The sequence below is a fragment of the Rhinolophus sinicus genome, chromosome 5 (assembly GCF_057876585.1).
Source record: "Rhinolophus sinicus isolate RSI-liver-muscle chromosome 5, RSI-T2T, whole genome shotgun sequence".
Lineage (NCBI taxonomy): Eukaryota > Metazoa > Chordata > Mammalia > Chiroptera > Rhinolophidae > Rhinolophus > Rhinolophus sinicus.
The window spans coordinates 90,732,622-90,759,896 of NC_142505.1; the positions used below are offsets into that span (position 1 = coordinate 90,732,622).

Genomic DNA, 27,275 nt, shown 5'->3' on the forward strand with positions numbered 1-27,275 from the left:
GATTTGATTTAAAGGGAGGGAAAGCGCAGGTCGAAGGACGATATGGAAACACTGCCTTTGAGGATGCCGGGTACTGAGGGCCCCTGTTAACTCAGCAGTCAGCAAGGGTGCAGCCCTCCCCGGGCCCTGGGCTGCTTCACGTTTCATGCCTGTTTTCTTGAAAATTCTGAGGAGTTCCCTCTCGGGAGTCATCCAGATATGGGGGAGGAAGCTCTGCATTCCCAGTCCCCCTTTTTTTATTGCCTCATTCCACAACCAAGTCACAACCTCCCCGGCCCTCAGTTTCCTCATCTATGAGTTGGCAGTAGTGCTGTTGTCATAATGGGTGCTGTGTAACTCAGGGATACTGTGCCCCAGGCTGACCAGGACACAGGGACTACATCCTCCAGTCCTCAGGGAGAATGCCACCTCTCCCTCTGTACCAGAAGGGGTTCCCTGTCCACACCTGCTTTGTGCCCTGTACAGCACGTTTTCTACCTGAAATGGGATTGTTCCTGAGAGCTCTGGAGCACCCTGCAGCCACCTGATAAATGTCGTGGGATGAATGATGAGCCAATACTGAAATTTACCTTTTCTGTCTCTACCCGGATTCCTAGATTGTGAGATTGGCGCTGGGTTTGCATTTCTCAAATGACCAAACCTGAACTGACCAACCTCTCCCTACTCCTCTCTCTCCCATTGTGTCAAAAAGGGAACACCAGACTACAGTTTGATTTTTTATTTTGATGAGTGTGTATTATTTCAGTATTGTGAAAATGATTTCAAATAAGAGGGAATAAACCATCTCTGGGCTTGGCACCTGAAGGCCCCCCTCTGTGGCCTATTGTCATGAAGCATATTTGGGGGGACTGTTTTTCCACCTCTAAGGAGAATCTTGGAATACTAGCCTGAAATATCATACAAGCATGAGCTTTGAAAAGTGCTCTGTGTGGACTTATGCCATTTTCTTTTCAAAACCAAGAGAGTTCTAGAGTTCTTCACACACACACACACACACACACCACCCCATTCTCGCTTTCTTGTTTAAAACCCTACCATGACTTCCCATTGCACAAAAATGAAATCAAGGCTCCTTACCATGGCCTACACGCTGCCTGGTCTGCCCTCTGCCCACCTCTTCAGCTTCATCCAATATGACTTGCCCCTTGTCCTGTGCACCAGCCATACTGGTTTGGGATTCACGTTCCCCATCTACCTCGAGTCCTTTGCACACGTTCCCACTTTCTGAAGTTTTTCCTTCCCTCTCTGCACTCTCTCCCCCATTTAATTCCTCCTTTTCCTTAGTGACTCAGCTCAAATTTTCTCAAGGAAGCTTCCCAGATGCCCTAGAACAACCCTACCCAATAGAATTTTCTCCAGTGATGAAAATGTTCTAGATCCGTCCTGTTCAATTGGGTAACGAGTAGCCACACAAGACTATTGGGTATTCGAGGCATCTAGTGTGACTAAGGAACTGAATTTATAATTAATATAAATTTAAGTCTCAATAGCCACACATGGGTACCAAATGGGACAGTAAGACTCTAGAATAACGCTGTCTCCTCCTGTTACACACACTCATGGTGGCTTTTATTCCTCCTTCATTGCACCTATCGCAGCTTGTAATTGATGTTGAATAGTTGTACAATTATTTAATCTGTTCCTCGGTAGACTGTTCAGTTCCAGAAGAACAAATGCTTTGACTGCTTTGCCACAATTGTGTCTCTGAGCACCTGGCACGGGACCTTGTACATAGTAGGTACATCATAAACATTTGTTGAATAAATGAATGAATGAATGAATGGTGAAAGGAGATACTTGCTTAGTCTGGTGCTTCTGATAATGAAGTGCAGTACTAAAAGGATCAGCCCACAGGTCATAAAATTAGAAGCCAAATCTGTGCATATAGGAACCATACATACCCTGTGTACAAATAAGTCTCTCGGCTTGTGCACAGGTATAATAGTATATAATGTATACAAAGTATAATAGTGCATTTACAAAGGTTTGCATCTGTGCAGTCATATATAGACATGCATGTCCCATGTGTCTGCGTCAGGGTAATGAGGTCACTAAAATGCATGCAAAGTCACTCAGGAAGGCAGTTTCTAAGTCATTACTTTTTATTTTGAAAGATTTGTCAAACTCTTCCCATCATGGTGAGAGTTTTCATGATTAATAAGAAGCAGCTTTTTCATGAAATGCTTGGAGGTGAACGAGTTCTCAGCCTGTGAGATCGGACCATCCCATTGACTTTGAAATTTCTCTTGATTAATAGAAGAAAATGGGGGGTAGAGAAAAGGAGGAGCATGCTGGAAACTGAGGGAAAGACCCCTCATGACAGCCATCCAAATGTGAAAAATAAACAAGCCAACCAAAAAACAAAATCTATTCATCAACTGCACTTTTTCTATTTTACAACTTTCTACAACTTGCCTCACTCTTGATTTGGGCCTTCCTGGCTGAGACAGCCCCCCAGTCCTGCATCTCCCAAGACAGTTAGGAGGGGAGAAGCCCTGTAGGCGGTGGTGACCCGCCCCTCGAGGCTTGGTGGATCAGAGAACTGATGGTCCACAGCTGCCCAAAGTTTGAGCAAACAGCCTAAAGTGAAAAGAAATGGCGCCGATAGGTGAGGGGGGAAAGGGTGAGGAACTGGGTTTAGGTGAGCGCTTATATGTTTTTGCAACAGCCTCAGGTTCTTTCTCTCAGTCACATCCCCAGGCAAACAAGACTGATTATCTGTAGTTCAGGTCGGTGGCTTTTCCAGGGATTTCTCCCACCACTGGTCCTCTATTCCCAGAAACATCCTTGCCAACATCACGGTCTGTTACTTCCCTTTGCCCACCTTCAGGCCACATGAGACTATCCCCCGCCCCCAGCAGCCGATACCCTGAAATAAAATTAATGCAAACATCTGATTCATGAGGATTAGTTTCAAAGAGAGAAAGAGAGAGAAAATCGGAAGATGCACTATGTGTTGAAGGCAGATGTGAGCAGATCCAAGTTTCCACCCATTTTCCCATAAGTCAAATGGCTGGAGAAAAAGGAGACTGTTAGTGGGTGAGCAAGAAGCCTTGACAGCTGAGTTACAACTGAGAATGTCATGACGTGGGTTACAATTTCCATTTTTAGCACCGTTAATGTGATCATGTAAATCTATATTAGCACCTTGTCCCCAGGCAGAACAACAAACCATCCAAACATTTTAAACATTGGGGGAAACAGGAAGGGGACGGGTAAGAGAGCGTCCGCCACTGCTTAGATCACGAGGTCCTTGTCGATGTCCTCTGCAGACAAGAAGAGAGCAGCGTTAGACACGAGCCCCCTGCCGATGAAGACGTGCCTCCCGAGGAGTCATGGGGACCCCCATCCCCAGGACCCAGGGGCCAGGGGACCAGTCTGAGGTCTCCCTGTCCCTTACACATACTACCAAGTTATACTTCCCGTCTCCTTCTAGTCCCCGAAATAGTGCTAGGCACAGAGTGAGTGCTGATGCTTGAGGAAGGGAAAGAGAAAGACACAGCCTGCCAGACAGAGAGAGAAGGATCAGGAAGGCATCTGACAGCAAGGCCCACCCAGCCAGGCAGAGCCCCCTGGAGTGAACCAGGCACAGAGGGCAGGGTGGGCGCACAGATGACAGAGAGAGCGGAGAGGAGGAAAAGGGAGAGGACAGCCGTCCCTTTGCGCAGATACTCACTCTCCTTGATGCCGAAGCAGCCGGCCCACTCATCCAGAGCGATGTACTTGTCGTTATCCAGGTCACAGGTCTCGAAAAAGCGGGTGGTGCAGTGCTCCATGGGGATGAGGGGAGCACGCAGTGGGGCCAGCTCGGTGTGGGACAGGTACCTGCAAGGAGGAGCGGGGAGGGGCCTGAGGCCTGGGAAAGCGCTGCCCTGCCCTGGGACTTAGAGCACAGCACTGCCCCCGCTGAGCCCCAGTGACCCCCTCCATCCAAGGAGGGACAGTTGACCGTAACAATAAGGGCCCTTCCAGTTCTGAGGTCCTGTGGGCTCATAACGAAGGTCTCTTGGTGCATCGAACTGTTTGCTAATTAATGTGCCCTGAGAGTTGGGGGCACAGAAACTTCAAATGCAAAGGTTCAGCACCTCTGCTATTGATAGATGGAAATCTGGAATGAAACAGCAATGCATGTTTCCTATGGACACATATTTATATGGCTGCAATGCAGAGAAGAGTCTAAAAGAGACAGGTCAAAATGATGGCAGTGCTGACGTCTGGGAGGAGCCTGGCAGGGAGGGTCAAAGAAGCCCCCACCTCTGTCATAGGCTTTATTTTTTTGGTGTGAGGGAGGCCTCTTGATTTCTCTGCCACTGTGCTCTGCTCCTATTCTGCAGCTGGCCTTGACTCCAGAGCACATGTGTGATTTTTCTCCTTGTTCCCCAGAGCCCTCAACTAGTTTTCCTCAAAACCCTCTTCCCCAAGGGGCTGCAGCGTGACTCCAATTTTGTCCCCGACCCCCAGACCCTCCCTGCCCCACCCAACTTGTGGAAGGAATCACAAAGTGTTGAACTGAAAGGAACACCCCCCTTCTCTTTCATCGTGTACTGGTGGGGGAACCGAGGCCCGGGCGGGGGCAGGGATAGGGAGGGACTCAGACCGGGTCACCACATAGCTCTGGGACAAGAAGGGGGGGACGGATCCCCTGGCTCAGGCTGGAGTGCTTTCCCACATGCACATTCCTTGCAACTCCATCTGGAAGCCTCCCTCCTGGCCCCTTGCTCGTGGTGGGAGTCAGCCTGAGCTCCAGATGTCCCCCTGACTTTTCCCCTCCTCTCCGCAGTGAGTGATTCAGTTGGATCTCAGCCACGGAAAGAGCCTGGGAGAGAAGCAGCAGGGAATTTCCCAGAGCTCCGGAGACCCCAGCCACCTGGGACCACTGACAGCCACCATGTGGGCAGGTTCCAGGTCCATGGGCGGGATCTGGAGCGAGGGGTGAGGCTCCTGGACAGGAGCGTCCCCGAGCACCGTGAGCTTCCCCAGGCCTGTGAGCAGGGCACCCTCCTTCCTATGCGCGTCCAGGAACACAGAGCAGGAGAAGGCCAAAGGCTGTGGTGAGGGGGACGGCCCCTGCTCAGCCACCACCTGCACCACTGGGGAGCCTTTTTAACTTTTTCCTTTGATTGTGAGACACAGATCATCCCCCGGAGTGTGAGCTCCATGGGGGCAAGGACTCAGTTCTGATTACTGTTAAATCCCCGGGCTAGAATGGTGCTGGGTACATAACAGACAGCAAGCATTTGTTCACTGACCCACTGCCTGCCTATTCTGCAGTGCAGTTACACAGCCCTTCATAACTCATTTGCACAAGAGGCAAGAGCAATCAAACCAAGGACTTGCGATATAGATGGGACTGGCTCTGGGTTTTTTAAGAACTCCCAGGGCCAGTTTGCCCTGGGGCTGAAGGACTGTTAGCATGTAGGCTGCCCCACCTCGGCCGAGTCACCATTTTCAGAGCCTGGCACTCCTTCCCAGCTCACTCTCCCTCAACCAATGGATCCCCGAGGCCAGCACTCCGGGGCCTAAGGAGGGAGTGTCAGGTTCCACTGACGTCCTCCACTTCTGGCACCAGGGAGTGTCTGATGGCTTTCTGCATCCTTTCTCCGGATGTCTGTCCCTTCCAGCCCCAGCCCCTAGACACACTGTGGGCTCCAGGGCTGGGAGGATCAGAGGCTGCTGAGAGGTTTCTGGCTGCCCCTAGTGCACCCACCAGCTCTGACCCAGGATTCCGCCCTCCAGGGCAAAGCTGAGCACCTGGGGCCTTACCCGTCAATGGGGTGCTGGTCCAGCTGGCCAAACTGCCAGTGCACGGGGAAGATGTACATGTTGTAATTCTTCTCAAAGTCCCGGGCCAGCAGCTCCACAGGGTGGTCTCCAGCCTCCAGACGCTTCTCATTCTCGTGGATCTTCTTCACCTGTGGGAGCAGAGAGACAGGTGACAAAGGGTCTAGGGTCCGTCAGTCAGGGCCCCCCTCTCTCCGACAGGAGGCCAGAGCAGGCAGAGATCTGCCAAGCCCAAGGCTCCAAAAGAGGGGAGGAAGTGGCATAGACAGAACTAGCATCGCATCCCCACAAGCAGAGGCTGGGATGATCTCAAAGGGGGTCTCTATAGAGCTGCCCATGGAAACGACCTGGGGAGTTTGTTAAGACGCAGCTTCCTGGGCCTTGCTTCACAGAGACGGAGTCGTAGGCCTGGAGTGGGGTCCAGGAAGCTGCACTTTACCAGCACTCCAAGTGCTTGGTGTGTCCATTGACATGTAAGATCCACAGACTCAAAGAAAAACAATAGGGTTGTTGTATCTCGTTTCCCACTGGGCTAAACAAAGTAAGCAGGTCTCTTTGTTACAGAACTTCTCAGAGCCTTTAAGACGTGAACGCGCACTCTGAGCCTCCAAAGGCAGCAGAGGTCTGTGTCCTAGAGCCCAGAGTAGAGGCACGTGTCAGAGCAGGGATGGAGGCTTACCCTTAGGGGCCTGGTTCTGGGACCGGGACGGCGGGTGGCGGCCAGCTCACGCCCCGGAGCCGCCCAGCGCAGTGCCAGCCAGGCCCCTGGCACAGGCTGAGAAAAGACCACTTACTCGCAGCTTCTGCTTCTCCGTCAGGAGGTTGTTGTCCTCATCCCTTTCGTACAGAGTGACCAGGACGTTTTTGAGCCAGTCCCGCATGCGCAGGGGGAATTCAGTCAGCTCCGAGTCCAAGCAGGGGGGGATGTCTAGGGTCCAAAACACAGGCGGTCAGTACAGACCCCGACTCTCCCTGCCTGGGGGCCAGTGTACTGGCTGAGCTGCTCTCCCCACCTCCTCCAACCACCGCTTCAATCAGTGACCTTGGCACAGGGGCTCGGCCTCTCTGGGTCACATTTTCTTCATGCCCCTCGAGCAAAAGGGATTGTGTGCGGGAAGAATGCTCTGCAAATGGAAAAGTGCGTGGACATGTCCGCTGCTCCCTCGCCCTTGACCTGCTATCCTGAGGGAAATGGTTCTCTTCAGTGGCTCCTGCACCTTTCTGGGTGACGGGCCCTGGGAACAGAGGCCCAGGACCCACTGTTGGGAGGTGTTAGAAGCTGGGGGGCTGAGGAATGCCATCTCCCCACAGGCCCGGTTGAGCAGGGGTGTGGCGGAGGGTCAGGAATGCTCCCCCACCAGGGACATTCACAGCAGTCGTGGTTCTATCCTGGTGTTTGGACCTTAGAGCCCCAGGATGTCGGACCTGGACATTTCATCCAAGGCCGCCCTCTTATTGGACCTAACAGAGGTCAGTGTGGAGCAAAGGGACTTGCTCACAGCCACATTATCAGGGTCTCTTCCAGCATCCAGGGCTCAGGGGTCTGTCCTTCCCTCATCCTGGACCTGGGAAAGCTGCCTCTGTGGTTAGGAGCACAGCCTCTTCCCCAGCAGCTGGGGACTGGAAAAGAACAGCTGTGATGGAAACACTGGGAGTTGGAGGGAGTGAGCCGTAGACCCCAGAGGGCAACGCAGCCCCTGGTGAAGGCTCCCTGGCACACTGCGCAGTCTCAGAGCCCCAGAATTCCTAGCACTCCTCCCGCTGTCCTCTTTCTCCAGGCCTGTCTGTGCCTTCTATTTCATACCCAGGCCCCATAACCGGGAGAATAGGGCTGAGCACAGGAGAACCTGGTTTTCCCCTCCGCCTTTCTGCACTCTGCATACCTGAGTCCGGTGAGTCACTCTCTCCAGTACCATCTGGTACCAGAATGTACTATGCACACAACATGCATGTTGTCTTGGAGGGGCACCAGCTGTGGCCTTAGGTGTTTGGAATGACGGGAAGCCTGCCAACGCTGAAGGAGGCCACTGGGCCAGTTAAATCTGCCCTGTGACCACTAACCACAGGCCAGACAACACCCTGACTCCCAGGTTTCTAAAAGAGGGTGGTTAATCCTGTGTCTTAAGCGGGCCGATAGGAAAGTCACGGAGTAAGAAGGCCAAGGATCTGACAATACCGAGTGACAGGGGGACTGACAGGCGTGCCCCCATTTTTAAAGCATTCCAATTCAGATAGTTTAGAAACACGTTATAGGCCCATGTAGAACATCGTTTTTGTTTTACAACATCGAAGCAGGAAAGGTTTGGGTTAGCCCCATAGAAGAAGTTCCTCATCATCAGAGAAAAGAAATTCTCCCTGCACTTGTGCTTCCACGCCTGCTCAGTCCTTCCCAGGAGCTGTCCTGAATGCAGAGTTGAGGAACCATCACAGACAATCGGGGGGGGGAGAGAGTTGCCCCCAAATCTCACAGCGTGGAGGGGGCAGTGCTCGCTCCCCAAAATGGGAGGCTGGAGGGCCCAAGGAGACTCACATTTGCAGGGTCCGATGTAGTCCAGGTGGAGTTTGTGGCCCTTCTTGGTGCCCTCCAGGGTGCACTTGGTGGCAAAGAAGTGGCAGGAAGAGTCGAAGGTCTTGTTGTCATTGCTGCACACCTGTCGGCAAAACACAGAGCACCTCTCACCTTCATTCCCAAAGCCCTTCGCCGGTACCACCATCCTCGCCCATTTCAGAGACTGGGACACAAGGCCAAGCAAGGAACGTGAATAGCCCCAGGTTATACAGCAAGTTAGCAGTGGGGCCGCAACCAGAACCCGATCTCCGGGCTCAGACCCGCGCTCAGCCCTTGCTGGGAGCCACTGTTGGTCTCTGAGCAGAGGTGGGACTGATTCAGGGCTGAGACATGGAGGGGATACGGAAGGGATGAATTAAAGATGGGGATGGCGCAAAGGCAGAGTGTGTAGAAAAGAGTTAACACAGCTGTTATCCTTTGAAAGGCTTGTAAAATGGGTCCTTGGCTGGCGTCTGGGATCTTGGCTGGTAAACAGTTCCCTGCACCGTGATATAATTTTGCACAAATGATAAGGGTGCCTCACTGTGCCTAGACTGCTGTACAAACACCATGGTTTATGCTGAACATCTCCTTTCCTTCTGGGAGTCTGGAATTTGGGTACGTGCTAGGCAGAGCGTGCCTACGTGACCGGCTGCAATTCAAACTTTGAGTGCTGACTCTGAGGGCCTTCCTGGGGCAGAAACATCGCTCACATGTGGTTGTGTTTTCGTAGCTGGGGAAAGTGTGTTCTGTGAGACCCTCATGAGGGTGGGGAAAGAGTAAGCAAGCCTGCACACAGGTTCCTCCAGATTGCTGTGTTTTTCTTCCTTACGATCCAGCTGTGTATCCTTAATTCAGCGCTGTGATAAACCTTAGCTGTGAGTGGAACTGTTTGCTGAGTCACATGGGTCCTCCTAGAGAATCTCTGCACTTGGGGGTGGCCAAGCAGAGGTGCAGAGGCCTGAACAAGGACAGCGGCATCAGAGGCTACGTGAGGAGGAGGGGAGCCTGTGTGGAACCCCCTGCACAGACTTGCTGATATATCACTGCAGAGGGAGAACTGATGGACATTGGGGACCAGTGGGCTGGGGGCTGAGGAGGAGGGAAGAGTTGACAATGATGCTAAAATTTGCAGCTCAGAGGATAATTATATTAGGGAGAGACTGAAGGCAGAGAATCCAGATGGAAGGTTGTGGGAATAATGCTGACATTAGATTTGCTGTCCTAAGCTAAGTCACCAGTAGCACAATGGTTGGCATGAATGGGGACTCAATACTATTTCCTTGGATGGATGGATGGATGGATAGATGGATGGATGGATGGATGAATGACTCCTATTGACAGGTAGGACGGACAGGTTTGAAAGATTTTTTTAAAGTAGCACATATTGGGTACTTACTAAGTACCAAGCATTATTTGACAAATCCCCACAACAGCCCTGTGAGATAAAGACTATTTCTATCCCCTCCTTAGAGATGGGAAAACGGAGACTTGGGAAGGTTTAGCGACTTAGCCAGGATGTCATAGCTAACAAGTGGTGGAGTGGGGTTTGCAGTCAACCTTCAGTCTGACGCAGAACCCATGTTTTGGACCTGAGGCTTTGCTCCGCTGCTCCGCTGTCGAGAAAGCCCCAACTCACTGCCTAGTGTTGTTGGTCTAGTCTCTTCTGAGTCTGGCAGAGCGTTTGGAACCTGAGGGTACCGATGAAATTCTTGCTGGTTGGTGGAGGGATCTGGTGACTGGCCGAGCCTCCCCTCGGACTCACCTTGACCGGGCTGCTGTGACTAGATCTAGTGAGGGGACTGGAGACTCGAGCTGCCCTGTGGAACCCGCAAGCCAGGAGTTTTCTGGGCAACACTGTGTTGGGAAGGACCCCGTCTCAGGGCTCACCTTCTCAAACTCGCCAATGGGCGCAGGGCAGCTGGTAGGGTCCTGGCACACGCACATGGGAGTGTTGTTCTCATCCAGCTCGCACACCTTGCCGTGTTTGCAGTGATGGTTCTGGCAGGGGTCTGGTAGAGAGCAAGAGCATGGAGTTAACCCCCGGGCTAGCAATCCAGACCGGTCCTGGGGCACACGGCTTTGGCCGGGACCCTCACTCTGGGCTCTGGGCAGCCCTGAGTCCTCCCTTCTGTTCTGCTGAGCCCAGCCATTGGCAGGTAGGGAGCAGCTGGCTCAGTCTGGGAATCAGAGATTCAGTCTGAGGTTATGGTCAGGCATGTTTTGGGGGGACTGTAGGCTCAGGCTGGGACCCCAGCACACTGGATGCCACAGAGCTCCCCTGAGGACTGAGTTCTCAGCTGTCGGTTGATCCGTCATAGTGAGGCACTTTTGGATTCTGGAATAGACTTCCTAGAATGACTGGGAAAGTCAGGCATCCTCATGGAGCCAGGGAGCTGTGAGGCCCGACACAACCGACTTGAAAGGCTCTAGAGGAAAAGGGAGAAGAGCCCTGAGGCCCACCCTGCGAAAGCAATAGAGCTCAGCTTGTCCAGTAAACACCTGATGAGGTGGACGTGGAGAGGGAAGGGACACGGCTCTGCTCCCACAGAAACTGTGTCCTCGGGATGCGCGCTCAGTCTAGCCCTTGCGGCCTGATGAGCAACTTCAGGTATCTGCGTCATCTTGCATCAGATGCTGGCACTGGGCTAAGCGCTCTTATGCTTTATCTCTCAATCCTCCCACAGCCCTGGAGCGAGGGTCTGCCATTTTCATCATGCTGGTGTTAGAGGTGGGGGAGCTGAGGCTCAGAGGAACGAAGCGAGCTGTCCGCGGGAGCTCACACAGGGGCCCGCGAGTCTAAACGCGAACCTTGGTCAGTTTGCCTGCCAAGTCCGTGCTGCTAGCCCTTGCATATGATGCCTTTCCATTCTGTAGGACGGAGGTGCCAGCACAGTGGGCAGGAGCCACAGGCCCTGGGTCATGCCTCTCCCTCTGGCACTAACGCCGTGAGTCGCATCATGAGTTCTGTCAGATTTTCGGGACTTATTTTCTCATGGCTGTGTGAAAATCGGTAAGCTAGTGAGTATGAGAACTTCTGAGGTGCTCTCAGGTCTGCTCCTGTGTGGGGTTTGGGCTAAGACGGCGCCATGGCGGAGCTCAGCTGACCAGTGACCTCCGTGAGAATGAGAAACCCAACTTGGGCATCAGGCCAAAGAGCCGTAAGAGGAGGTCACATCCAGCTGAGGAACTTCCGCTTCCTGCCACTCACAGCACAGGCAGTCTGGCTGTAAATAGATCTTTCCCAGATTCCAGAGAATATTCCTGACCTTGAAGTCGGAGCCATTTCTCTTCCACAGCCCACCCTGCAGGGCAGGCCTCACCCTGCATTTCCTCAGGAAGGAACCTCACGTAGGCTGTCCCCATGCCCCAGGCCCAGGTGGCAGAGGGCAAAGACCGGATGTGACAAGACACGGGGAAGGGACCTACTTTCAGCCACCACCTCCTCTTCTGTCTCCTCAGCACCTTCTTCAAATTCTCCTACTTCCACCTGGACGGGGTTGGCTCCCACAGGTACCTGGGGTGAAGGGAGAAGAATTAGTCAAATGGCTCCACCCCCATCTTGGACCTGGAAGAAAGGGGTGAAGGCTGAAGGGGACTTGCCTGGAGCTTTAGGTACCCACAGGGGATGGGGAAAGGCAAGCTGGAAAAGGTGTGCTGGGCCCAGGGCACAGAGAGCACAAATTCCAGAATTCAGATTTAATCTTATAGACCCACTGTGTTTATAGTGCCTTGGAGTTCTACTGAGATGTCTCAAAAGGCCATTAGGTGTGTTAGGGCAAGAGGGGGTGCCAAGCCCTGTACCCTTACCAGCCACACAGGAACAGCCCCCCTTCCACCTGCTTGATATATGGGGAGACTATGGGTGATCATCGGAGAAAAATGGTCCCACAGCTGAAAAACTGAAACATTTCAAAATTATAGGTCCCAGCTATAGGGTTCCATGGAAGGTTTGGGAAGCACTCAGGAGTGTCAAGTTTGGGGGCTACACAGGATTTACATCTGTGCTGTGTGCACACGGAAAGGGGACAACTGCCCCATTCCTGCGTGAGAACCACAGAACCTGTCTGGTTTCCCCAGGGGATGGATGTGGGCAGTGGGGCCGGGGGTCGAGGGTCACCACCCATCCCCCTACCTCAGACACCTCAGCCACCGTTTCTTCCACCACCTCCGTCTCATCAGGCAAGGCTTCTTGCTGCTGTTAGGAAGAGAAAACGGGGTTCAGAGAGGTCAGGGCCAAGGCCAGCTTTAGCTCTGGAGCGTCTCCGGCCTGGAACACCTTTGAAAGCTGGAGAACTGGGAGAGCAGCTCATTGGAAGTCTCCAAGGCTGTGCCTCAGGTTCTAATTATTATTACTACTACTATTATTTGGCAATTCCGTCTTACCATGTCAACTTGGGGTAGAAAGAAGCAAGATAATACATCTATAACTTGGAGGCCACTGGCTGGCTGGGGCTGCTTCTAAAAGTAATGTTAACCTTAAATCTTTTGCCAAAATCTACCCCCCTGACCAAGATGGCCCGTCTGTCATCACGCACATCTCCTAGTGGAGAGTGGGTGAGAGGATGACAGGCTGGAAGAAACTCTTCTTTTTGCCCGCCCCACACTTCTTCCTCCCTCTTCTGGTAAAGGCTTCCAGTGTTGCTGTGGGTCACCACCTGCAGGCAATTCGTGGAGGGACCGTCCATAAGTCAGGGTGCCCCACACACCCCTGGCCAAGAAACAGGCCCAGGAGCGCGCTCAGCCAGACTGGCTCTCCTTGCATTTTTTAAATTTTTTTTTATTATTATTATTTTTTATCATCTTGGCACGTTCTCTCAAGATGTGAAAACTGGTGGAGCAGATGTATTCAGATGGCAGCCTCTCCGAGACTGTCCGTTAGTTCTCACCTCCCAGGTCCTGGAACTACCTCTTTCTAGTCCTCCCCAAAGCCTTTAATTGTATAATCTACCCCTATATCCTCTGCCCCCCCAATTTAGTAAGATTGGAGGCTGTTGCTTGCCATCAACTAGCCCTCCCTGATTCAGAACTAACCCGTCCCTCTCTGTGGCTTGACTCTCGTCTAATGTCATCCCCGCTAGCACCGCTCCCCTCTGTTAGAAATCCTCATATGATACAGCAGTCACCTCCTTCTAAAGCCATCCTAGTCTATTTCCGGGAAGCTCTGACTGCTAAACAGTTCATCTTCACGTTACATGGAAATCTTTCTTCTCTGGAATCTCCACCCAACGACCCTCATTGCATTTATTTTATCCTGAGCTTATTAAAGAAAAAAACACCTTTTAAAAAAAAATCAGATAAATAACTCTAGATGGGGAAGCCCCTGTCCCTTCCAAGAATCCAGGGCTGGCAGATTCAATGGCCCTGAGCTGGTGGGGGGAGGGAAGACCAAGCAGAGATGATCTTTGGGTACTTACAGGGGCTGCTAAGGCCCTCCCAGCCAGGCAAAGTAGAAAGAAGACCCAGGCCCTCATGGTGCTGGGAACGCTGTGGGGAGGAGAGAGATTGAGATTTCAGTGAGTGGGAGGCGTCTGGATGGAGAGTTTCTTCTGAGGCTGAATTCCTGTGGTATACAAGATTTTAGATGGTACACGGCAAGTGATGGTGACAGACAGGGGAGAACGTTGATTCTACTCAGTTCTCTTTCACCCCCATTCTATGAGGAGATCACCTCAGTGTGGTGCCGAGATGTCTAACATCTCTCTAACACTCCTCTATCTCCCGTTTTAACGGAGAACAGGCCTCTGGCGCAGAGCCTCCACGGGAAACTACATCCGACTGGAATTCAACAAAGTTGTTTTGTCTTCTTTGTATTTTTTTTTTATAGCTTCCTCCCATTGATGACAGAGGTACCCAGATTTTCCCATTTATGGTAATGATACAAAGTCTGTTTTCTCAATACATTTATTTAAATGTTTAAAAAAAAGTGATCACGAAGGTGATTGGCTAGTTTGTCAAGTTTGGGCAATGCTAGACCAGACCAGATCATGTTCACGGCCCCTTTAATCCCTGATGTTCTAGAATTATTTTCCTATCCTCCCACCAAACTCTCCTCCTCCGCCCTGTCCCCTCTGTATAGGGAGAAGTTAATAGGCAGCAACTTCTTGCCAACTTGAGACAAAGAGATCTACGTTTTGAAACAAAGAACAATTGTCTTAGAGTATGGTCTATGGAAACTTGCAAGTGGCCACCTTTTCCGCCATTTTACCCGGAAAGGACAACACTTCTCTGTATCCTCGAGGGAAACTGTCCAAATGCTTGCTGCATGTGTTACATGCTCTCTTTGCCCTTCACAGCTAAAAGAGGTTAGCTGAGATCTAGAAAATTCTCCTGCCCTGGTCTCATTCTTTAGATGATAAGCTAAGCCCTTACTCTTTATTTATTTATTTTTGGGAAGGGGGACAGGACTTTATTGGGGAACAGTGGTGAGTTTTTTCCCAGGACTCTTATCAGCTCCATCCAAGTCAAGACCTTACTCTTTAGATGATGAGCTCTCGACTCTAAAAACCATATTACTGGAAAGGGATCTTGGAGCAGAATCTCCTCTGACGAGTCTATGCCCAAAATGCCACCCCTAACAGAGGCTCTGTGGGGGAGACATTTTATTGCTTGTTCTAACTAAATGGGCTTCCATTTTCAAATGGCTTTCGAACATCCTTCCTTGTACTGATCTAAAGTGGCTTCCTCAAATTTCTGGTCTACTCTGTCCCTCCTCCTCTGCCCCCAAGCAGTTTTTAGCAAGACGAGCAGTGGCCACGTCTTCCCTCTACCGTCCCCCCAAACTTCCAGATTGAGTTCGTCATCCCCAGTTCCTTCCAAGATTTCTCAGCTGACCAAGCACCTTGGAGGGATCATGGGAAAAAACATTCTGCTTGGAATGAAATGCCAGGGGTTCTTGTTCCACCTCAGTAGGTGAACTGGTGACGTCCTTCCTCCTCTCTAGACCTTGTTTCCCCCTTCTGTCGATTGAGAGTCAGATGAGGTGAACTTTGAGAAGGTAGGCTGGGCACTTAAAATGTCACAGCACAGGCTGCTCTTGGCACACACCATCACCTCTGGCATCGGGCATTTTCACCTGGATTATTGCGTTTGGATAGCAGAACTAGGCAGGAGAAACACAGACTTCATAATGGTCCTTTATTGGGTTAAAATAGACACAAAGCCTCACCTCCTCGTTCATGGACTGTGCATGATATAAAACCAACAGAAATGTAAAAGAATCGTCCTGGGAGCTTGGTATTGCTTCACCATGGCCCCAACTCCTTTTTCAGGTGGTTTTTGGAATGTTCCCCCTCTCACACAGTTGTAGGCTTGTTCACCCCAGGCCTAGAGGTGGAAAAATCTCCCTTCCTGCTTCTCCATTTGGAAGACACAAGCAAAACAACTTCTGCATGTGGCTTTGGGCGAACGAAACAGGAGAGAAAGCATCAATGAAGGACCTGTCTGAGATTGTTTGAAGTTGAAGGGTCAAAGAGAGACTGGTTGCTAGAACAGAAAACGCCAACTTCTCTGGGCTCCAATGACAGAGAACTCATGTCATTGGAGAAATAGCACAGCCGGACTAGAAATGTAATAAGCTCAGGATGGAACAGAGAAAGACCAGCATCTCCAGAGTGTGTGTCCTTCCTCTGAGTAGAGGAAGCAGGCTCCTCTCTCAGAGCGGGGAAAGGGCTGTTGGTAGGCACTGTTGTCTGTCCTGCCTCACCACTTCTCTGCACTCCTTTCCCCGTGGCACACTCACCCTCTCCACCACCTTCATCCCTGGTATTGCAACCAGAAGAGAAAAATAATTCTATGTTTTGCAGTGCTTTATAGTTTCTAAACGTTTCACACATACGCTGTCCTCTTGGAGCCCCTGACACACGGCAGGTAGGCAGGTAGGCATGGGAGGCTCTTATCCTACTTCGTAGATAAGGAGTCTGCACTTGAGAGGGAGCAAGTCAGGCCACGTTCAGGCCCCTTCCAAGTTGACCAACTCCCTTCTCATGGCATTGGGTCGGGCCTCACAGGGATTATGTTCAGAGACTGGTGTGGAGGTCAGGGGGGAAATGCAGGAAGTGAGAGTGTTAAGGACACAAAACCTTGGAAGGGAGTTATTTTCCAAATTTTGGGTTCTGCCCAGTGCCCAGTGCTACATCAGCAGTCTTAGAACGCTTTCCATCCAGGTGGTGGGATGGGAGGGACTGGGCTTGGATGCACAGCCGTACTTGCTGCATAGCCATGAGACCCCTCCCAGAGGTTCTCTAAAACACCGCTGGCCCATCCTGCAAAGATGATGGGGTACAACAGTAACCCCAGCAAAGGTCAGAACACAAGGTCAAAACCCTACTTCCTTTGCTAAGCAAACCTAGGCATGGCAGGCCTGGTGAAAATATAAACACCTTCATATACACGACCAGTATGAAATGAAAACTCCCTCCTTTGTCTCTCCTTAGTTTGTGATGATGCCTGCTTCTCCTTTTCAAAGTGTTTTCATAATCCAGCACCCCATTAGGGCTCAAGGCATATCTTTCTGCCCTATATAGTACAGGTGAGAAGACTGAGGCTCAGAGAGGGACAGAAACCTCCCAAGAGCCCCAGGGAGTGAGTGGCTGAATGAGGACCCAGGCAGCCCCACTCTACCGCTGACATGCTCTCCACCTCAGTTTCCCTTGGTGGCCGCTCCCTCCCAGGTGCTCACCTGAATGGGGCCCAGTTGGGCTGTGTATTGGCCTGAGGTGCGGGGAAGGAAACTAGCCTGGGCCGGGGGGGAGTAGGCGGTGTGTTTCCCTTGGCTTGGTGGTCATCCAATGCAGACACTGCTCACCCCACCCCACCACTGCCGCCTCCTCCTGTTCCGTACATCGAGTCCCTTCCTCTGCCTTTATTTGCTCTGGACATGGCTGAAAACCCGTCCTTGGCTGCCAGCAGGACCCGAAGCTGAGGTCACTTCTCTCTCTTTGGAAAGACTGGGGATGGAAAAGTACAGACAGCCCCCCAGTTCGTCTCCCTCAAAACATAAAGGGTTTCCTTTGGGCTCTCCCTGGACACTGAAAAATTGCTGACTGTCGGAACTGGGGAAAATCTCAGAATCATAGAATTTTAGACTGTGGGTCTTAGAATCGTAGCCTTTCAAGAACGTGAAGCACAGAATTTGAGTTGTCAGTACCCGACCTGATTTGAGTAAAACGTTTATGAAGCAATGCAGTCACATAGAACCGTCTGAGATGATGAAAATATTCTGTGTCTGTGCTGGCTAGTATGTGGTGATCAAACATTTGAAAAGTTGTTAGTGCAAATGAAGAACGGGATTCTTAATTGTATTTCATTTTAATTAAGTTACATAGCCACATGTGGCTGGCGGCTACCACGTTAGACAGAGTGGTTACCAACTTTTCCAGAGGAAGTATAGCAGTAAGTTAAGCCTATGGGCTCTGGAGATAGAAGAACGTCCAGGTTTGTATTTTGGCTCCGCTACTTAGCAGTTGTATGACCTTCAGAAAGTAACTTTCCCTCTTTGGGCCGCAATTCATTTCCCTATCTTGTAAAATGGACATCACACACCGACCTTGAACAGCTTGTAGGTGATATACATGAGGGAATACAAGAGGTAAGCAGTGTTGTATGGAGAAGCCTTTTAAAATCCAAGGATCCCAGGATCTCCATCCCCATCAAGAATCCAGGGCAAAAATCCCAGCTCTTTGTGGCCCAGGGATAAAGGGAGTTGGGGTGGAACAAAGGAGACATTACTTCTTTTGGTCTAGGGGACACAGCCCAGCCTCCAGGCTGGCCTCTGAGTTGGGCTGCTAACGCAAAACAAGCATCTTGCTCCCACTGTTTGGCTTGGAAACAAGGTTTCCAAAAAACACACATGGTAAACAAGCTCAAAGAGAGGAAAACAAGTATAGAGGCTAAAAAGGAACCCATGAGCCAGGCCCGCCAGGGAGCCAGGACTCAGAAAGAGAGTCGAGCCAGGCCAGAGAGGTGCTACCGTGGCCATACTGGCCACACTGGCACTCTGTGGTGACATGGAAGTCAGGAGTGCCGGGATCGCGTCTTGGCAACATCACCAGCTCACAGTGGAAACTTAGGCAAGGCTCCCCTGCTCCCTGGACCTCGCCTCGCCCTGCTCTCTGTACAATGTGGAGGTTGTTTTAGATGAGTGGTGTGCAAAATTGTGGGAGCCAGGGAACCCTTTCTTTCAATGACGTCTTCTGCAGACATCCTGTACTGGAAACAGCTAAATCCCACTAGCATTTGTTGAAACGTGAACGTATTATGATCTATTCAGTAAATGAGTTTGAAATATTAAAAAAGCATGAAAAAGTGGTGATGACATGGGGCTGGAAGTCTTACACACACAGGCACCCCAAGATGCCTTAGAGCATCTCTAGGGTCGCCTATGACCAGTTTGAAAACGCCAGGGCCAGGTGGTCCCCATGGTTCTGTTTAGCCCCCGCGTTCCAAGTCAACTCAGGCAGACGCCTTTCAGACTGTCACCTCTCCCAACCTGCCCCTCGACTCTGCTTCCACTTCTATTTCTTGCTGGAAGGGAAGAAGCTAAGGGAAACTTTTAGGGTGTCATGGGTGCTCAAGCCTTGGACTGAAGAGGTTCTGGGGCAACTCAGAAGTAGCCCTGGAGTTTGAAACTGGAATCAGCCTGACTGAGATTCTGTGGAAGCATCTAGGATGCCACGTTTCACTGTGGTTAGGAGACGCCCCCGGGTGGAGCCTGAGGCTCTCGTCCTTGGCTCCCCCTAGGGGCTACTGCTGCATCCGTATGACCACAAATGGAGGGGATGAGAAATAACATCAGTGTCCCGTCTGTCACCTCCCCGAGACGGCAAATATGTGGCATATATGCCTCCACCTGCTACTCCTGTGCACGTGGAAGACTTTACTCATTAATCATGACTTCCCCCCCGAAGTCCAGAGTCGCATTTTGGTCCTGAACAGTTTTTCTAGCCAGCGCTACCAATGGATTATGAATTTCACAAGCCCTGTGAAAACTCTTTGCCATGCTCCTGATGTTAGAGATAGAGAAACTGAGGGTCGGAGAGGGAAACTAACCCCAGGTCGTACAGCAAGCTGGGGTCTGAGCTAAACTTCCAGATGTTAACCTTGTTTGGTTTTGTTTCTTTGTTCGTCCAATCAGTCTGGAATCCTAAAGCCACAACTAACACAGGATGACCCGGAGGGATTCCCAGAGGAGACAGGGTAATAGCAAGTTTCTGAAAGAGCCCAGTTGGAGACAGTTGGTATCTCCATCCATATTTTCCCTACAGACATCAAGCTCTGTGGCTTGATGAGTGAAAGCAGAGTTAATTTCCTAAGACATCGCCTTCCTGGATAAGCAGCGGCTGTTTTTCTAAATAATTCTGTCAAGTCACTGCACACTGACGCTAGCCCTGCTCAGCCCAGCCATCCCTGAGTTCAGGATTGGGGTTAGGGTCCAGGCTCTGTGCTGTAGAGAAAAGGGAGCTTCACTAATCCCCAGGGTAGGCTGCAAGCTCAGCTCTAGCCTTCGCTTCCCTCCTTTAAAGACAGAGGTTAGAGACGGAGTCAGCAGGAAGCAAATGAACAGCAGCCTATTAGCCCCCTTGTCTGTTGCCCCAATGACAAAGCCGTGAGGGCTGGGGCAGGCCATTGCAGGTCAGCAAAGGAGAGAGAAAGCACTGCTCATTATTTATCACCCACAGGGCTTGCTGCCTATGGAGGGAGGTGTGTAGTGTGATGCCAAACTGATCAAAGGTGAACATCTGGATAGTTGCAAACATCTGGAAGTTTGCTGTGTGACCTTGAGTGAGTTATTTTCCCTTCCTGAGTCTCAATGTCTCTGTCTGTAAAATATAACAGGTGGTCTGGTGCTGTATGTATGTAACGTGTCTGTCTCTCCGTTCTGACCTCCAGTTACGTCCGGCTATGAATATCTGTATGTGGCTGCAAATGACAGTGGTGTTTGCACACCTGACAGTGTGTCTGTATAAGTTCCCTGTGTCCTTGACCTGTGTGAGGCTGCGTGTGTGTGCCTGTATGTGTCTACCTGACTCAGCATCTGTTTTCAACCTGTATAGGTAAGGGTCAGAGTTTGCACATGCATCAAGCTGTTTACCTGGAATTTGTCTGTGAGTCAAGGTATCGTTCAGGGAGAGGTACCTGAGTGCTTGACCTTGGGCGTCTGCTCATCTAATGAGGCAATTTATTTTCAGCTGTCCCAGTAAGTGCCTGTTGATGGAATCAATGTTTATACTATGTGTCCTCCTAGGTTTGTTTATGTCTGTCTCCGTGTATTTCTGCAGTTAGCTACCTGTCTAAATAACCCCCGAAACAAATATTCTCCTGTTTACATCACATCCTCAGCTCTTTCCTTTCCTCCACCATCCTTTCCTATTTATAGCTTATTTTCAGCAAAGAAAGCTTCTCTTGTGAACAGCAAACCCCAGCCGCACTGTTGGACGACAAGTCTCTAAGATGGATAACGATTTGAGCAGGACTGTTATACAACCCAAGATCGATCCCCGGGCCCCTCCTCTCGTTTCCTTTTCAACTAGTGGAACAGAGGTTGTTAAAAATGCAGACCAGCTATTCTTTCTCATGACGGCAGCATCTGGGATTTAGGTTTGCAGGACTTCAGCATTGGAAGGGCACCTGGAGATCATCTAGCTTAGATGCTCCATTTAACAGACTGGGAAACTGAGGCCCAGACAGGGGAAGCGTCTTTCCCAATGTCACTCCCTGGGAGTTAGGACCCATCTCTGCCCGTGCCTCGACCAGTGCTCTTTCCATACTGGACACACTCTTGGGAAATAAAAAGGTGCCCAAATCAAAATGAATTGAAACAATATATTTTTAATATGCCTGTTAGCACTTTTAATAAAGGGAAGTTATACTCGTATGCAACCCTCAAGATGACAGAGCTGCCAGAGAGAAAAGCTAGGAAGGATTTCCCCAACTCTTTGGGTGCCATAAATCCATCAGTTCTAAGAACTCATTGCATTAGGTGGCAGGGCCGTAATTTAGCAAGTGCTTCCCCTGTGCATTATCCCATTGTGCCCACATAATTTCCCCTTGAAGTGGCTGCTGTTACTGCTCTTTAACCAAGGAGGAAACTGGGGGCTCAGTAAGGAGGAGTGATTAGTTCAAGGTCAAACAAGCACCCTTGGGGCAGAGGTGGAATTAAAACTCGGGTCTTCCAACATCCTGTCTGGGAAGCTTATCAGAGTCCCACAGCTGCCCTGGGATGCGGGGAGATGAGCAGGGTGGGCCTAGAGTCTGCTTTTCCGGTATTTGGGGGCACAGTGGAGTGGGAGACATTCTGACTGAGCCTGATGTACTTCTGAGTGTTCCTGGCATCCCCTCCCAGCCAGCAGGCAGAGACCCTGAAAAAAAGGTTACCGTGGCAACTCACATTCCTCCTAGAGTGAGTCATGCCAAGAAGAGCCTTTCAGTGGGTGGGACTTGGAGAAAGTTTCAAAAGTTGATTCCTACTCCAGGCACCCCCCTTCCACCCCTCCCTCCCTTTGCTCCAGGCTTTGTCGATGTGGCAGCTGATGGCTGCCTGTTAACTCTCTCTTCCCCCAGCCACTCCCATTTCAAAATGTTTCATCCTCTTGCAAATATACATTTGCCTCCAGTCCCCACCCACTCCATCTCCCACACGATGCCCTCTGGCTATTTTGGGGGTCTTGCATCCATTGGACAGTATCTTAAGACTGAAGTCTGTGAACCCCCTCTTGTGCTCTTTTTCTCTTTATTTTTGTCACACACACACACTACTGTACACACAATTTAAAGGGGCAAAGAGGACAGGCAAATGCCTTGAAACCCATTCAAAGGCTAGCCTTTGGGTCTTAGTTTAAGAGACCTTCCTTTGAAAGTTTCAGAGGACATCGGTGCCCCAAAGCCAACCAAGCCCAACCCTCTTACTTTACAGATAGGGAAACTATGTAAGCCCAGAGGAGACACTTACCTAAGATCACACATAAAATGTGTGCCTAGAGTCTGCCATTCTACTTCTGATTTGCTTCTCACTCTACCATCGGCCCTTGGGACATATAGAAATTTAACCCTAGAGAATTGCTGGTGAAAACATTTGCTCTGTGTGTTCTGCATAGAATGCTGTCCTTTCGCAGGAGAACGTGTGCCCCTCGGTTCCCGTTGGGCAGACAGGGCTTCCCAGGGCCCTTTTCCCTTGGTGTCCTTCAGGACGCAGGAAGTCCTCTCATCCACCAGCCAACGGAGCCAGAGAGGATAAAGCCGGGAAGGAGGTTATCTAAAGAAGACCTAACCCCCTGAAAAGGGTAGACACCAGTCCTCTGTAGGGTTTGGGCTTCTCAAAACAAGGTGTGAAAAAGTGGCCCTGGAACCTTCTCTCCCTCCCACGTCTCCCGTCTCAGCACATCCCCCGTCACCCCCAGCTTCCCGTAGAACCCAGCGCCCCGTTTGGAGGATATCCGATGCCTGGAGTCTTCAGTTCTAGACACACTAAGAGCTACTGCTAGTGAGTTCCTGCGTGTATACTCCAGGGAGCCCAGGACGGAACAATACTTAACCCAAGACTGACTGTGGCCCCAGAATCTGTGTGTGTGTTTGGGGGCAGGGATGTCGATGGGGGAGAATTCAAGGGAAACCGGAGCCTTCCCAGAGGTACTAATTAAAGGTGAAGACCCCTTTAGCCTTCCGGAGATCCAGTTATTATTCATGCAAAGTCCCTTTTGGAAAACCGAGCCCCTGACCAAGAACCAAGTCTAAGAAGTTTCTCCTCCCGGAATGGAGAGCAGGGCAGATACTGGCTGCCGGGCGGTCCCTGTTGCAGCTGTGACCAGATCAGATTCCCAGGAAAGGAAGAGGCTGCCACAATTGCAAAGGGACCAAAGAGGACAGGCAGGCAGCCTCTGAAACCAGAGACAGACACACACAGAGAATACTCCCTCCAAGACAAAGTGAGATTTTTGTTGTTGTTGTTCAAACCTAAAAGGGAGACCAAGTTATACTGTGGTTGCTCCTGAAAAGCAATAGGCAGCGAGTCCGGGGCCCCTGCCCTCAAGGGGAGAAGCGATGGAGCCCAAAGGAGATGCCCGCCCGCATTTCTGATACCAGACCTCCCAGCACAGCTTCCCCGCCCTGGTACACACAGTGGAGGAGTAAAGTGGGGAGTGGGGGTTGATGCGGTCAGAGAAGGGGAAGGCAGGGCGGGCGGGGGTCGTGCATACCTCAGTGGCAGGCAGGCAAGCAGGCAGCAGGCTGAGCACACTCTGGCAGTCTGAAGGTCTGTGAGAATGTGGAGGGGTTTAGAGCCCGGCAACAGGAAACCACTCAGCGCTCTGGGCTGGGTCTGTGTCTCCCTCCACCCCCCTTGGTCCCGCCTTCTCCTCTGTCTCCTCCCCCACATGCCCCCACCCCAGCCAAAGCTGTCTCTGTCTTCCATTTCTTTTCTCCTCTCCTTGTGGTGGGCTGTCCTGAACAGACGCCCAAACCTGGCTGCCTCCTGGGTTCTGGAGCAATTGCCTAAACAGACTCACCGAGTGCCAGGGCTGGAAGGGCCAGCAGGAGCCCCTGAGAGCAACTTGTCTTGTTCAGAGAGGAACTGAGGCCTGGAGGGGACAAGGGAATACCCAAGGGCTCCCAGGGGCAGAGCCAGGCCCAAGTGTCTTAACTTTATGACCAGTGATCTTAACAACAACCTTCCCTAACATTAGGCAATGCCAAGAAGGGTAAAGCAATTCAAGAGGGTTGGGTCTGTGGCAAAGGCAAGGCTAGGACTGGCCTCTGTACAGACCACAGAAGCTGCCTCTGGTGGCATCTGCTGATGATTTGGGATATGGTCTAAAAATAACCGCTCTAACTCTAGTTGCACCGCTAATAGACACATAAGAGATTAGCTTTCCAGCTGGGGGGATGTGTGTCATCCGTATAGAACAGATAAGGTGACTGACGATATTGACAATCACAGAAGTCACAGGAGCCAAGGTTTACTGAGGTCTTAATCTTCACAGCAACCCCTGACTGAGATATTGTTACTATGCCTGTTTTACTCATATTGAAAGAGGCTCAAAGAGGATAAGCCCCTGCCCAAGATCACCTGGGCTTGAACCAAGACATTCTACTTGGTTTGCGCTTGTGCTACATGAACTTCTCTGTGCAGCAGGTCTTGGCTGAATATTTATTACATGCTTAGCACTCAAGAGTATAAGAGTTAGTATCTGGTCCTTGTCCTCAAGGAGCTTTGGAGCTTGCTGAGCGGATAGCTTATGGAAACATGAGTGGTACAGATACTGAGGCTTATCCCTGGGGCTCAGAGTGCTGGGGATGCCAGGTTGGAGCAGTCAGAGAAGGCTTCGTGGACGGCGTGGATCTGGAAACGTGGATTGGGTTTGAATAACATGGAAAGGGAGAAGGCAGAGAACGTTCTCATAAACTTCTGCATGACGTGGCCTCTGCCTCTCTGGCCATCCATCCGCTCCTTCTTGCCTACTCTACTCCGGCTTCCTTTTAATTCCTCAACAAGCCCAACACGATTCCTACCCCAGGACCTTTGCACTTGCTCTTACTTCTGGCAGGACACTCTTCCATCTGATTTCGCTGTGCCTGCGGTTTTCTCATCCTTCAGGTCTCTGTCCTATTGTCATCTCCTAAAAGGGGGCCTCCCTGACCACCCAACTGAAATCAGTCTCCTTGCCTCTCTTCCAAACATCGTTCAACACCTTATACAGTTTTATTTCCTTCCTAGTACTTATGATCAGAAACTGTTTGTCCCCCCCACTAGACTTCTTGAGAGTGGGGCCTTCACGTGTCTTGTTCCCTGCAGCGCTCTGAGTGTCTAGAACAGTGGCCAGCACAAAGTTGGCTCTCAGTCACTGAGAACGTTGTTTTCTAATAGGGTTCCAGCCTGGGATAGTGCCCAACTGTGTTCTTCCAGAAGGCCACAAACCTGCAGAAATTGGGTGTAAAAGTTTGGGCATCTGTTCATTCTTTCTGCAGAGAAGGCCCATGGCTTCCTTCAGCTTCTCAAAGGAACTAGTCAGGAATCCAAGACAGGGTCTGTTCCAGATGACCCCCAGGCCTCCCCCCGTCTGAAAGCCAAGGGCTGATGCTCTGCCTCAGTTGTGCAGTACAGGTGCTGGCACAGTCCTCGGAGACCTGTTTTGCCATCTAGACAGATGAATATTTGTATAGGATTGGTTGCTATAGCTCTCAGGCATCATGGGGACTAAACTGAAACTTAGTGCATGTCTTCATGAACTAAGATAATGATTCTCATGACAATGAGCCGATGGAACGATTCCCAGTGTTTGGCTGGAGTTTCCCTGTGGCCTTCAGTTCAGGAATTGGAAAGCTCTAGGACGGAGGTCTCACCTGGGAGCTACGCCCAGGCCTCTGTGGGGACCCCCTGGCCAGGATCCGTTAGGGAAAAGCTTGGTAGGTTTTCTATCGAGGAGTAAGAGCTCCCTGGGAGAACACGAGCTTCTGGGGCAAGGATGACTTTGACCTCGGAAAGGAGACCACTCCTCCTGTTTCTCCTCTGCCTTTCCTCCTCCTCCTTTATTTCTACCGTTTTGACCTCCCTTTGGCCATTCCACAGCACTTCCTCGTGTGCTGTGTCAGGACAGAGCAGTCCTCTGAGGGAATCAGGGTAGGGCTGAGAACCTATATTATACGTACGGAGAAACGGAGACCCAGTAGAGCTGGGGTCAAAACCAGGTCTCCTGACCCCTGGCTCAGAGGCAGAGTCTCATCCTCCCTGACAACCTGCATGTCTTTCTGCTCAGTAGTAACTCCACAGTCTGTCACCTGAACCACCCAACGGGCCATGTCTGGGAGCCCGGCTGGGGCCAGGTAGGCCACCAGTGTTCCCACGTAGAAGCGGGAATACCTGGACAGGGAGAAAGAGGTCTGAAGTCTGGAAAGAGACCAGGGAGGTTTTGCTGATTCGGCATCTGGCGAGGAGGAAAGCAACCAAGCAGAAAGTTAAATCGGAGCAGTGCCAAGAATCATCCCCTCAGGCCTTACATCAGAAACAGTGTCAGGAGCTCAGTGGTTCAGCTCTCCAGGCCAGAAATCTTGACGAATTTGGCATGTGGGGACTGGAGGGCCTGTAGGCGACTAGGTCCTGTCAGAACAATTATGACTAAGCTGGGAAGAGGGAATGATAATCCAGTATTACTGAGCAGACACTGGGCAACACCTATTATGTCCATTATCCATTTCATCTTCACTTAATACACACACTTAGGTAACATTTCCCGTTACTGCTATAATAAATTAGCACAAACTTGGTGATTTAAAACACACATTTATTACTTTAGTCCTGTAGGTTAGAAGTCCTAAAATCAAGATGTCGGCAGGGTTGTGTTCCCTCTGGAAGCTTGAGGGAAGAATCTGTTCCCTTGCCTGTTTCAGCCGCTGGAGGCCATCTGCGTTCCCTGGCTCGTGGCCATCCTCCATCTTGTAAGCGTGTCACTCGGACCTCTTCTTCCCTCATCACATTTCCTTCTTCGCTTTCACCCTCTTGACTCCCTCTTATGCTCTTGTGATTATACTGGGCCCACCCATGTGTGTAATCTAGGATAATCTTCCCACCTCAGAATTCTTAACTTAATCTACAGTCTCCTTTGCCCTGAATGGTAGCATATTTACAGTTATTAGTTTGATGCAACAGTAAGTGCAGTTTAAGAGGTTAAAAATAATTACAAAAACTGCAATGACTTGCACCAACCTAATAGTTATAAGGATTGGAACATGGACATTTTGGGGATGACTTTTTTTTTTTTTTTTGGTCTGCTATAAGCAGGTACAATTACCATTCCCGTTTTTAAGACGAGGATGCAAAGGTTCATAGAACTCAATAACTTGCTCAAAGTTCCAGAGTGGTAAAGCGAGGAATCCACACAGGTAGCTCAACTCCAGACCCCCGCCCCCACTCTCCATCACTTCCTCGTACATATCTCTGCCTATGGCACACTCTTGG

At 50.8% G+C, this 27,275-nt stretch overlaps 2 protein-coding genes across 2 annotated transcripts in view; one reads left to right on the top strand and one right to left on the bottom strand.

The window, feature by feature from the left end:
• Positions 1-27,275, top strand: part of SLC36A1 (solute carrier family 36 member 1) — a 217,960-nt gene that overhangs the window by 176,045 nt on the left and 14,640 nt on the right. The gene's annotated exons all lie outside the window — the stretch shown is intronic.
• SPARC (secreted protein acidic and cysteine rich) lies at positions 2,081-23,590 on the bottom strand. The gene is made up of 10 exons (XM_019734302.3): positions 23,521-23,590; positions 13,747-13,816; positions 12,465-12,527; positions 11,759-11,846; positions 10,220-10,341; positions 8,312-8,432; positions 6,576-6,709; positions 5,764-5,912; positions 3,677-3,825; positions 2,081-3,266 (listed from the first exon to the last, which is right to left on the bottom strand). The coding sequence occupies exons 2-10, from the start codon at positions 13,801-13,803 to the stop codon at positions 3,238-3,240; spliced, it is 912 nt and encodes a 303-aa protein (XP_019589861.2). The 5' UTR covers positions 13,804-13,816; positions 23,521-23,590; the 3' UTR covers positions 2,081-3,237.